Below are 13,006 nucleotides of genomic sequence, written 5' to 3' on the forward strand. Positions count from 1 at the left end.
GCTCCTGAATAGTCATCTGTGAATACAACAGCAAATCTGAATCCATCTTTACCTGCTGGCTCTATCGGCCCAGCCAGGTCAGTGTGAACAAGTTCAAGCACTTCTTTAGCCTTCTCGTCTAGATTTGTATTTCTACTTTGTGCAAACTTTCCGTTTATACATACTTCACATTTCTGATCAGCTTTCTTGCTTTCCCCTTTTATTTTCATACCTTTTGTGACATTTTCTAATTTCAGTATGTCATCATAATTACAGTGACCCAATATTGTATGCCACGTCTGAACATCATAACACACATTGCATTTATCAACTTTACTTTGAAGAGTACTTAGATAGAATAGTCTGCCATGTGTGTTAATTTCAAAAGTCATACCGTTTTTATGGATGAGCCGGTTCTGTCCTTCTTTGAAGATGACTGTTGCTCCCTGCGCTGTAGCTGCTTTCACTGAAAATATGTCCTGTGAAAATGATGGGACGTAGAGCGCCTCCTTCAGTCTCATCTCCACGTATTGTCCTGTACGGTCCTTCATGCACACTTTGGCGGTGCCTTTCTTTAACGCAATGCCGCTGGCCCGATCTCCATCAGCCAACTCCAGAATATGACTCTGGGGTGTGAAGTTTGGATCAAACTCTTCGAACATGCCAACATCAGTAATGATGTGCCTCGTTGCTCCTGAGTCGACCATGAGACCCTTCATCTTTACCATGCTGCCCGGAACGTCATCCAGTCGCACCTTGAAAGCAAAGGTGTGGTCCTCCTCGTCTACTGCTTGCTTCACCTTGTCCCGCTTTCTCCGTCGACAGTGCGCGTCTTTGTGCGTGGCGCTCTTACATAAGCTGCACCACTGTCTCTGCTCTCGGCGCTCCCCTGCTGATGTACACTCCGCAGCTTTGTGGCCTTTTTGTCCACAGGTGTAACAGGTGAATCTAGTACTCCAGGTGTCTCTTCCCCTTAACTTCATCACGCTGTCCTCTTCTGACCCGGAAGCACCAAACTTTTCTGTGCTTTCGTAACTCCTCAGCTTTGTTTTAAAGTCTGCAAACGTTATGCTTTCATCACTCTGCGTGATGTGAACAGAAAATGGTCTGAATGCATCAGGCAGGCCTTTTAAAATCATCGCTGTCAACAAACCTCCCGCATTACGCAGTGCCGTGATAGCTGTCTCTGCCCGGATAATATAGTCTGTGACGCTCTCATTCACACCCTTTTGGAGAGAAGTCAGCTCTGTGTACAAACTGATGATGCGCGGCTTTCCTTTTCCTGCGTAATGGTCGCGCAGGATCCGCAGCGCCTTCCTGCCATCATCTGCAGCGTCTCTCATTACCAGAGATAAACTCTTATCATCCAAGAGCTGAATTAGAACAGCATATGCTTCCTCATTTTTGCTGGAATCCTCCGTGTCCTCTTCATCATCATCTGCAGCTGGACCGTCACTCAGGATGATGGATTTTAAGCCAAGCAGGCGCAAATGCGCTAGGAACTTTGTTTCCCACAGTTCATAATTCTTTTCATCTCCGTCAAAACATAAGCGGTTCCATCGGCCTCCAAACTCTTTACTGGGCCCATAACCTGTTGGCGCAGCCATGCTGAATAAGAGTTGGAAACTGGCATCGGAGGACAAACAGGCACACAGTCGTATTTGCGTTTGGCCAGCAATAATTTATTTTTGTGAATGAGCAGCCCTTTTATTTCTCACAGGTGTGTAGCTCCACCCACAACCCGATTCCAGGTCATTCAATTAAGAACACAAATGGAACAAACAAATCAAAACAGTCAACAGTACCTGACTGCTCTGGTTCAAGCTGCATGCAGGAAAAATGGCTGGCCTCTGGATCGTTCCACTCTGTACACAAAAGTGACCCCCTTCCGCAGCGAGGTTGAGGTCACTGACAGACCAAAAGAAGGTAACAAAAGACATTTATCCTTTCCCGCATGGTTAGTAGGTAGTTGTAGAACTAACAGTGGTATTGGCCTTAGGCTGCTTCGCATCTGGCCTGTATCTGGAGGGAGCAGACTGGGACATGGAGAAGGGCTGCTTGATGACAAGTAAAACAAAAGTTCAGGTTGTTGAACTTCCCATTCTCAAAATCATCCCCATAAAGACACACTGTCTTGGACTGGAGGTATGGACACCCACACTGCTCTACACATTTATTTTATTTGGGATATTCCTCTGTGACTGTCTTCATTCCTACCAGGATACATTGAGGACACCAGTTTACACCACATCAACCCGCAGGAATGAAATGGGTGTGGGGCTGGTGTTTGAGGCTGATCTGTGTACCAACATGGACATCTCAGACTGGGTCCTTCAGGGAGTGTGTTTGTGCCTCAACACAGACATGTAATCTTGTGTGTGTTCCTATTAAACTTTTAAATGTGTGTTTGTGCCTCAGCACAGAAATGTAATGTTGGGTGTGTGTTCTTGTTAAACTTTTAAATGTGTGTTTGTGCCTCAGCACAGAAATGTAATGTTGGGTGTGTGTTCTTATTAAACTTTTAAATGTGTGTTTGTGCCTCAGCACAGAAATGTAATGTTGGGTGTGTGTTCTTATTAAACTTTTAAATGTGTGTTTGTGCCTCAACACAGAAATGTAATGTTGGGTGTGTGTTCTTGTTAAACTTTTAAATGTGTGTTTGTGCCTCAGCACAGAAATGCAAGGGGACCAAGAGGGAGAAGAGGCAGCAGAACATGAACAAGAGGAGCCACAAGCATCTACTGTTTGGAGGTTCTTTGAAGAACGGGCAACTGGAGACACAACAAGAAGGAATCCCTCAGCAGATGCAATACTCGAAGTGAGGTCATATCTGGAGCAGCCCCTTTTCCAGAGAGGTGCAGACCCACTGAGCTGGTGGGAGACCAAGGGTCTAGGCTACCCACGTCTTACACATGTTATGGCACGGAGACTGTATTGTAGCAACATCTGTACCCTCAGAGAGAATCTTCTCCAAAGCAGGGCAGATAATAACAGAAAGAAGAAACAAGTTTAGCCCCTCAAAGCTGAGGCATTTGGTGTTTCTGAATGCTAATCTTCACTAAAGATTTTGTTGTCATTCTGTGAGTTTGTTCAGGTTGCTTTAATTTAAATAGTTGTTGCACATGTGCAACCAGTGAATATTCTGTTTTGTTTGGGTTTGTTAAAACGCAGAGTCCTGGATGGGCTGGCTTTTTTATAGCCTTCTTTTGCACTTATTTTTGTAACTAATTAAGTTGAGATTTCTTAAAGTGTTCAGTTAATAAATCCATATAAATGATAAATATTTGATATATTGCATTTTTTTAAATTAATAAATCATTTTACATATAGTTTTGCATTATTTTTGGTGATAAATATACTTTATGCAACAGAAAATCTAAGGAGCCACTTGGGAGCCGAAAGAGCCGGCTCTTTTTGGTGAGCTGAGCCAAAAGAACCGGCTCTCTAAAAAGAGCCGGAATTCCCATCACTACCCCCAAGTCTGTTCCTCTTTCCTTGTGACAGCTCCACTGTCTGTGAGCTTCTGATTGTCCTCTGTGTTGGCCCCTCCTTTTATAGGCTCCATTCACCGTATACCGGTGAATCCCTAATTAGGCCTCATTATAGCTCCAATTGGCTTCTAAATTTTATTTTGGGCTCAGGAGAGTTTAAATTTAGTTGTAGGGTGTCCAAATTATTAGGATCAGGTAGGGTTCAAAGGGGTGGGTATTTTTAGGGTTAGGATGGGTTAGTGGGTAGGGATGTATTAATTTAGATAGGGCTGTAGAAGTTAAGATTATTTCATCAAGTAGGACCTGTGGTTAGCTGGCTCATGTAAAACATGTCATGTCTTGAAAGAATCGGAATCAGGAATCGATAGGAACCGGAATCGAAAAATCAAACGATGCCCAACCCTAGTAGCAGGCGTGTTGCAAGCTTTTCAGAAGTGTGGGGGATGTGTGCCTAAAATAATTATGTTAATCATCTTGTTAGTTTAATTTCCATAATAATTGAGCACGTGGGAACTTTAGACGTGTCACGCATGTCTCCGTTTAAAACATGTTTAAACTGTTCAGAATACAAATCCAGGCTCTGTCTCGTTAGATTGGTGCAACTAAAGTTTGTACTGAATGAAACTTTACATTAAACCATGTTGAAAAGGTAACAAAAGGATCCGATTTTACAGTCACGAAGTACAGCGCAGTGCACACGGCTCTGGGGTTAATCAAGTTTAATTGTTTCTCTTTGCAACAATCTTCACAAGAAGGCAAAACAGTTAAATGGCAGGTTACAGATATTTCCATGTGACTGTTTATTTTGACGGATAAACTCAAGGATGCTGTTATGAAAGAATTGCCCCAACGCACACTGATACAGATGAGCTGACATTAAAATCGTTACGCACATCGTGGAGGTAACTCAAGAAAAGATTCCCATCAGAACATCAGAGCTTTATACTGGACACTGTGCTCAGCGCAGCTCGCAGCGCACACGGTGGACAGTGAGCTGAAGATCTGTAGAGGGGTTTGCAGCGCAGCACAGAACCACGGTGCATGTGGTAAGATTTCCTCCCACTGAAGCGGTCTGGAAACCCGGTCTCTCTGAGGGATGTGTCACTTGGAAAAATGTTCTCCGATTATGAAACATTGGCTGCATAGCGCTTGTTCCCATGACGCATCCAGTCTGTCTGAGGCAGAATAGCCTCTTCAGCTCAGAAAGCACCTCTAGAGACATTTGATCACGCACAAAGTTTATGTGGAGCAGAAGCGGTTGGGCCACGGCAGGTGAAATGTTCCTAGCCTACATGAGGTGAAATTGTTGAATTAATAATAATAATAATAATGCATTGAACTTATATAGCGCTTTTCTAGACACCCAAAGACGCTTTCCACACACTCTCACATTCACACACTGCTAGTGACGGTAAGAATACACAAACACAGAGACTCAAAATCCCGGAGCAGTTTCCAAGCCATGCCAAGGCTTTACTGAGGCCTTTCCATGCAGCTAGCTCTGCGGTCACGTGGGTCTGATGCTCGTTAATTATACAGAATTTTAGGCTTTTAATACACTTAAACAGAAGAGTGAGAAAAAAATTCACCCCCCTCAGAGTTGTCATGAGTGTAAACTAGATCATTTAAACAAAAAACATGTTTTGGTACCAGGCTGTAAACATGTTTATTTCTGCTGTGAAATTGGTATTTTTAACATGGGAGTCAATGAGGATTTGCTAGCTTCTGACACCAGCCCCCAGCGGATGAGGGTGGAACTGCAATTTTTGGTACTTCCGGGTTGAGACCAATTTTAGAGCCGCATTGTGGGGGCTTGGATTGAACATAATACCAAACATTGTCAGTGAATAATATAGTTTGGGAAGACAGCAGGAATAGAGGATTGAGAGAATGAGAATGAGAGAATACTGCCCTTAACCTGATCAAAACCCGAATATTGGCTGCATGTAAATGTAGTGACTGTTACATGTATTCTATCACTGTGTTGTAAAAATGGTTTCTTATGCTCTGATATTTCAGATCAGCACTTTATAAAGGCTAGCGGTGAGCTGCCAGACCCAGCAACCCTCAACCCGACTGCTGTCTACACTGACTGTCTTTGACCCTGACTCTCTTCCACTGATCTGTTCAATGAATATCTCACCTGACAAACCCCTTGTGGACTCCATCTTTGGTAAAGTACAGGCTGGCAGCATTCTATCCTACCAACATCCACCTCCTACATCTGATTGCGTTATCGCCCACATGGATGCCCCACTGTTTCCAAAGTGCCACTTGAAGACTATCACCTAAAGCCAACGGACTGTAAATATGTGCCAACAGAACAAGAACAGCTGCCTTTGCAATCACTGTCCGTAACAAAGTCACAGTCACACAACATTGAAGAATTCACACGAAACCAGAGTGCAGCACCTGAGTGGCATTCATTGAGGAAGGAGAGGGTGACAGCTTCCACTTTTAGGGAGGTAAGCCACGTTAGAGGTGCATCCACAGCTGAAAACCTGGCAGAGAGGATCATCCGAGGAACACGTCAAACAGCACTCATGAAGAGAGGACTGGACCTGGAGATGGATGCCTTGAGGGACTATGCAAAACTTAAAAACCTAAACTGTGGACTGGTAATTCATCCAGATGCACCATGGCTGGGTGCATCCCCTGATGGGCTAGTGTTTGACCCATATGAGAGGCCACCATTTGGGTTAGTTGAAATGAAATGCCCAAATGCAGTTACATCAGTTATTCATGACATGCACAAACTAAAGGAGTCATTCTTATCATTCGCAAGTGCAGGGACAGTTGCTGATCACTGGTATGGAGTGGTGTGATTTTGTTGTTTGTGCCAATGATGACATGTTTGTGCAGCGCATCTACAGAGACACACCTGTGTTAAATACCCTGCGTGTGGCGTCGAGGGCACTTGTCAGGATGACCCTCATGCGCTCCGGAGGAAAAGTAATACTGAGGAGTCCGTTGTCCAGTGCAAACCCAAGTTTATTTTATTTACATTGTACAAAATTAAAATCTAGGCAGCACAAATCCATGCCTGCCACCTCATCCAACACTCAACTCTCAACTCCCTCCAACAAACACAGAGCTGTATTTATAACAGGTGTGACTAATTGGATTAATCCTAAAACCCAGACACAGGCAAGTACAAAAAATACAATCTTTCAATACTCTTAAATGATCCTTAAATCATCATCTCTAAGATCTCCTTAATTACAATACAAAAATAGAAACATCCTTAATCAATCCTAAAAACATTCAATGAAACTAATCTGCCTTCCTAGAGCAATTTCTCAGGTTACCTCTCCCATTCCTACTGAATGGAATGTTCCGGAACCTTATTTAGGTGCTCCAGTTCCCCGGGGACTCTTTTAGATGGAACACTTCCAGAAGCACAAGGGAAACAGGTAAGTACAAACATTCAATCATTAATTTATCACTTTAAATCCTCAATATTCATACCAACTCTTCTTACAGGTCCAAACGCTTCACCCCTTCCAAATAAACATTAAAACAATCATTGAGCCTGGTTTCATTTATCCTTCAGTCATAGCAAAAGCCTGTGTAATGGACTTGCTACATTACACTGCGGCACAGATGTGATTTATTTTTCTTTTATACATATTTGCCAAAATTTCTCTCTGTGTCGCTAATCAAAAAGCTTAAACTGGAGCTGGATGAATGAATTCATGATGCATTGTTTAATTTTGATAGTTCATGTGATTCCATTCAAATATTTGTTTCAAAACAAATAACCCATTAAATATGCACATTTGTTTTTTACAATTCAATGCATCACACATACTTTGTTACATTTAAAATCACATTTGACTACTGAGGGTCTGTTTTTCTAACATTAAAGTTAATCCATGCACACACATCTGTTTCTGGTGTTTTAACTATTTCCATTCCATGCATTTAGGACGGGGGTGGGCAATTCTGGTCCTGGAGGGCCGCTATCCAGCAACTTTTAGTTGTTTCTCGGCCTAAACACACCTGGTTTCAATCTGCTGGTGATTAACAGGCTGCTGCAGAGCCTGATGAGCTGCCGAACAGGTGGTTCATCCAGGAATCAGGTGTGTTGGGAGAAGGTAAACGACTAAAACCTGCTGGATAGCGGCCCTCAAGGACTAGGATTGCCCATCTCTGATTCAGCAGGTATGTGAAGTTGTAGTGCAATACATCCATACTTTTAGCTGCTCCTTGCCCATGCTTTGACTAAGGGTCCATTTTGGTAGTTAACCAAGAGACAGGACACTGTGTACAGCTGATTGATGCTGCCTGTGAGGGAAACGGGGATTACCGTGCTAAATATTTTGTGCTCCTTAACCCTTCCAATGATTCGCTCTACGTGCACTCTCAGCCTTGCAATAGACTGTGTCTGTCTGACCTCTGCCCCAGACAGTTGTTCTCGCTTTGACAAAAAGGCAGGAATGTAGATCTTGCAGGGGACACAATCTCCACAAGGAAACCCTTATCAACCATGATGGCTGCTGTTGGTTTTAGGAGGGAAACAATGCCAGACTGCTTCAGGATCTCTTTGTCACTGATGGAACCTTCATGCAGAGATGACACAAAGGTTATTGCACCATGAGGAGCCATACCAATCAGCCCTTTGAAGGTGCAGTGTGATTTGTATGCAGAGAACACCTCACTCTGCAGCAGAAGAGAGTTTGGTGTTTGGCACCGCAGCTCTGTGCAATCCAGCACCACTTGAGTGTTTGAGTAGTTCTTAAACACATCTGGTAGGTGGGCCTTCACTTCATCCTCAGACATCCAAATGCCTACATCTCCAAGCACAGTGTATAGAAAGTTAGCCCAAGTATTGATGATGCGGCTCACCGTTGAGTGATGAATTTTGAATCTGTGGGCCAAATCCTTTTGCAGCAGACCCAAAGACAAATATGTCAGGAACAGGAACATTTCATCAATAGGTTTAAGGGCCTATGAAAGAACAGAAATACAGAACAATAATATAAATGTTCATTCAGAGATAACATAACTCACAGTTGTGCTGGTGGTGGGCAGAGGGACTGGTGGCGCCAGTGTTCAGCAGCCTCGCCTCTGACAGTGTGACCCAGGGCAGCTGTGGCAAATATGTGTGTGAATGGGTGAATGACTGACTGCGTTGTGAAGTGCTTTGGATTGTTGTAGAACCCTAAGAACGTGCTATACAAATGCAGGCCATTTACTATCTAATAAGATTAATTTTGAATAAATAGTATAACATTTCTATAACATTGTACACAGATTTCTAATAAAGAACAAATGTAAAACATCATTCAGATACTAAATGAAAATCAAATCAAAATGCAAAAAACCTGAGGATTACATTTCGCTCTTCATATGGATGGGTGGAATAAACTTACCGTTAAACCTGTGGAGTGAGGGACATCAAGTTTCCCAAGTGCCGTCCGGCCTCTTGTCACACGCACCATGTCATGTGTTGCTGACTATCTGCCTCCAAAAGGCCATCGGGTGGGAATAACTTGCAAATCTGGAAACATGTAAATGTCAAATTTTTCATACCATCATTTTGTACTATATCTATTATATAAATATTGATTATTTTAGGAGCCATTAATAACTGATATTAAACCACAGATGCATGTAAATAATTGTGATATGAACAATTTACTGTAAATTCGACCTAAGTAATGCGTCCTCCATTTAAATTTTATTTAATATTGCTGACGACAATATATCTTTATTTCTGTTGTTGGTTCATAGCAACTCGCACTCCCCCACGATCAGCTTCTGACAGCCGCTGTCACTCTCAGCTGTTGTCAGTCCTGCTGCACCCCACCCCAACACCCGGCCGCTACAGCGAACCCGAAACAGACTTTGAAGCTCCCAAACCACAACATCAGATACAAACGTGACAGCCATGGAATACATATTTTATTAGAAATCTGACAAACAAGGCTGGCGTTTAAAATTACCTTGTGTAAAATCTGATGTCGTCATCTGAAGCAGCAAACCGCTCCATTCCAAACTTGTTGCTGAGAGCCATCTCCTCCATTTGTTTACGTTGTCTTGCGATTTCTGCTTTGAGATCTTGAATATGGTCCAGAGCGAGATCAATTGCAGCTGGTTCAGATGAAGAACAGTAGTCGTGGTCTGGGAGATGTTCATCCATGGGAGGGTCCTCATTTTGGATTATGTCCATACCTGTCTCTGGTCTCTCTTCTCTGTGCCAAACTGAGGGCCTTTGGGCTGGCAGAGTAAAATTATTCCACTGGAAAAGTAACGGGATGGCTCCATTCTTCAGACGTCTGCGTCCGCTCGGAGTTGAAGGCTCTATCAGTTCGGTACTTTGAAAGTGTCGACTGCAAACTCTGGTGTGATTTGTGATGGTGAAGTTGGTGCGTCTTATTTTAATCAACCACCTCTTCTGTAGCTCCATGTCTTTGGGAAATGTGTGGAAACTGAGAACCGAATTAAATTTAGCTGAAGCTGAACACTGCGGTACACAGCAGTGATGCCCTGATGAGCTGTCCTTCCTTCTTTGAAAAAAAATTTAGTCTTTTTTTCTTCCATGACGGAGCAAATAATCAAAACAAATACGAGCGATCAGGCTGTTTTAAGCTAGTAGTAGGGGGTCTCTTCGATACCGGTGTCGGTACAGGATCTGCTCGGGTGCAAGATCGGCTCGGGGTCCGTCGACTGCCAATGACGTCTAAGTAGTTGATTGGCTGAACATGAACCTCACTGAATTACGTAATCATGTTACGTTGTTATCACGTTACGTTGGTCCAGGCAAATCTGTCTATTGGAAAGATGGACAACTTTTACAAAGAAATCCATCATTACCTCTTTGAAAATACACTTTTAGCATAGAGCTGCATGTATATTAGGGCTGAACGATTAACTGCATGTGCAATTAAATTGCGATGTGACAAAAGGAGATTTTCTAATCTCAAAGGCTGCAATTTGGCAGCGAGTGGTTAGCGCAATGCTAATATACATGGGAAAACCCATAGGAATGCTAATGCTAATATCGCCGATTACATTCTTACAAATTATGAAATAGAAACGTGCCAAATGATTACATTTGGAGTCTAATAGAAAGTAAAAATACCATCAATCAAATAAGTACAGACAGATATTTTAGTAAAGCCAGGAGATTTTCTAATCTCAAAGGCTGCAATTTGGCAGCGAGTGGTTAGCGCAATACTAATATACATGGAAAAACCCATAGGAATGCTAATGCTAATATCGCCGATTACATTCTTACAAATTATGAAATAGAAACGTGCCAAATGATTACATTTGGAGTCTAATAGAAAGTAAAAATATCATCAATCAAATAAGTACAGACAGGTTTTTTAGTAAAGCCAGAAAACTTTTAACTCCAGAGTTTTGGCTAGCAGCTACAGTCTATGACAAGACGTCAAAAACTCTAAACACAAAATACTTAAATAAACGGGACACACTTCTTTCCTGCAAATACAATTTCACAGGTGTTGCTAATACCTATGATTCTTCAAGGGATGTGCTCAAAGAGGAGTTCAACATTATGAATAAGATATAGTGTTTTATTTTACAAATACCATTATAAACACAAACTTACGTCTTAAGAAACGTTATTTTAACAACGAAAGTGCTAAATTCTTTCCAACAGTATAGACGTGTAGTGTATTTTGTCCGAGTCGGTTTGCCGTAATTTGACGTCATCGGCAGTCGAAGGACCCCGAGCCGATCTTGCACCCGAGCAGATCTTGTACCGACACCTGTCCACCGGTCTTACTGTGAGACCGGGTTGACGCGTCACGCTTGTGCGTATGCGCTTCCTGAGCTGAAGGATGTCAGATTCTGGGCTTCTCCTCAGACAGGTTCCTGGATGCGTCGCCACATTGGAGACAGGAACAAGCGCTATTCAGCCAAAGTTTCATAATCAAGGAACATTTTCTAAGTGACAAGTCTCTCTGAGAGACCGGGTTTGGAAAACACTCGCTTCAGTGGGAGGAACCTTCCCGCATGCGCTCTGGTTCTGAGAGCCTGGATTTGTATTCTGAACAGTCTAAACATGTTTTTAAAAGAATCGCGTGACAAAAGTGGCACCTGCTCAGTAAAACCACCAACAGGGTGAAAAATATCAAAATATTGTAGGCAGAGAGGGGCTACAACTTCTGGATCATCTTTATATAAATCGTTTTATTGGTTATCTTCTTACGAAAGATAACTTTGACGTACACGAGCGACCAGGCGCGTTGCAAACTTTTCAAAAGTGTGGGGGATATTGTCTGTGCCTAAAATAAGTTCATGCTATTCATCTTGTTAGTTTAATTTCCATAATAGCGGAGCAGGTGCGAATTTTAGATGCGTCACGCATGTCTCCGTTTTAAACATGTTTAAACTGTTCAGAATCCAAATCCAGGCTCTGTCTCGTTATATTGGTATAACTAAAGTTTGTACTGAATGAAACTTTACATTAAACCATGTTGAAAAGAAAAGGATCCGATTAAATCATTTCCCCTCATTTACAGTCACGACGTACAGCGCAGTGCGCGTGGCTCTGGGGTTAATCAAGTTTAATTGTTTCTCTTTGCAACAATCTTCACAGGAAGGCAAAACAGTTAAATGGCAGGTTACAGATATTTATATTAGACTTTTATTTTGACGGATAAACTCAAGGATGTTCGTTGATTTCCTCCCACTGAAGCGGTCTGGAAACCCGGTCTCTCTGAGGGATGTGTCACTTGGAAAAATGTTATTTTTATGAAATTATGAAAGTTTGGCTGAACAGCGCTTGTTCCCGTCTCCAATATGGAGACGCATGACGCATCCAGTCGCCTCTTCAGCTCAGAAAGCACCTGTAGAGACATTTGATCACGCACAAAGTTTATGTGGAGCAGAAGCGGTCGGGCCACGGCAGGTGAAACGTTCCTAGCCTACATGAAGTGAAACTGTTTAATTGTAACATTAATATGTTACTGGACACGCAGGTCTGGTTGGTTAGACCAGTGTTTGAAGTGGAACACACACACACACACACCAGATAAAATAATGCTGATAGCATGGACTAGAAGACAGGTGATGGTTTACGTATTTAAATGATGATCAGGCTGCTGTAAAATGTAATCTCCATCCACATCCAGACACAATTATCCTCTATTCTTTCTCTAGTTGCTCTGCTCTCGTCTGGGCCGATAGCTGACGGTGCGCGCGGCACGCCTAACTAGCGGCTGATGCACATTTTACGCATTTGGAGAGGTGGGCTGGATGCTTTGCGTTTACTGGAAGATGGTCCACTTAACGCACGGGTGTAGACTACATATTAATGACAAATGAATGAAAATTAAATTGGGAGTTTTTACTTCATATTTTATAAATAAAAATGAGAGGGAAACACATTTATGACGTCTTATTAAACTAAATTTCCTAGCGCGACCTGCCTGCTTCACTAAGTCACTGCTTATTAAGGTCCGTCCAAAATTACCTTGGCCCACCCAAAAATGAAAACCTGGCGCCGCGCCTATTATAAACCTCTGCAAATGGTTGTTCTTCACTTTATCAAACTCAGACTT

The 13,006-nt window shown here is 42.5% G+C and overlaps 2 protein-coding genes across 4 annotated transcripts; one reads left to right on the forward strand and one right to left on the reverse strand.

Annotated features, from left to right (window-relative positions):
• Positions 1-1,584: 1,584 nt before the first annotated feature.
• LOC139061544 (dynein axonemal heavy chain 10-like) lies at positions 1,585-6,355 on the forward strand. Its single transcript, XM_070555233.1, has 6 exons — positions 1,585-1,626; positions 1,731-1,905; positions 1,979-2,124; positions 2,200-2,345; positions 2,650-2,797; positions 5,490-6,355. Exons 1-6 carry the CDS (start codon positions 1,585-1,587, stop codon positions 5,502-5,504), a joined length of 672 nt encoding a protein of 223 aa, XP_070411334.1. The 3' UTR covers positions 5,505-6,355.
• Positions 6,355-10,093, reverse strand: LOC139072238 (uncharacterized). Of its 3 annotated transcripts, none has more exons than XM_070555777.1 (3): positions 9,419-10,093; positions 8,846-8,973; positions 6,355-8,420 (listed from the first exon to the last, which is right to left on the reverse strand). In XM_070555777.1, exons 2-3 carry the CDS (start codon positions 8,912-8,914, stop codon positions 7,836-7,838), a joined length of 654 nt encoding a protein of 217 aa, XP_070411878.1. In that variant the 5' UTR covers positions 8,915-8,973; positions 9,419-10,093; the 3' UTR covers positions 6,355-7,835. The 3 variants fall into 3 exon arrangements, 2 of the variants coding, with proteins under 2 accessions (XP_070411878.1, XP_070411879.1); XR_011521820.1 differs by lacking the exon at positions 6,355-8,420 and adding an exon at positions 8,428-8,562; XM_070555778.1 differs by lacking the exon at positions 9,419-10,093 and having other exon boundaries at positions 8,846-9,389.
• Positions 10,094-13,006: the final 2,913 nt, after the last annotated feature.

The sequence above is a fragment of the Nothobranchius furzeri genome, chromosome 10 (genome assembly GCF_043380555.1).
Source record: "Nothobranchius furzeri strain GRZ-AD chromosome 10, NfurGRZ-RIMD1, whole genome shotgun sequence".
NCBI classification, from domain to species: Eukaryota; Metazoa; Chordata; class Actinopteri; order Cyprinodontiformes; family Nothobranchiidae; genus Nothobranchius; species Nothobranchius furzeri.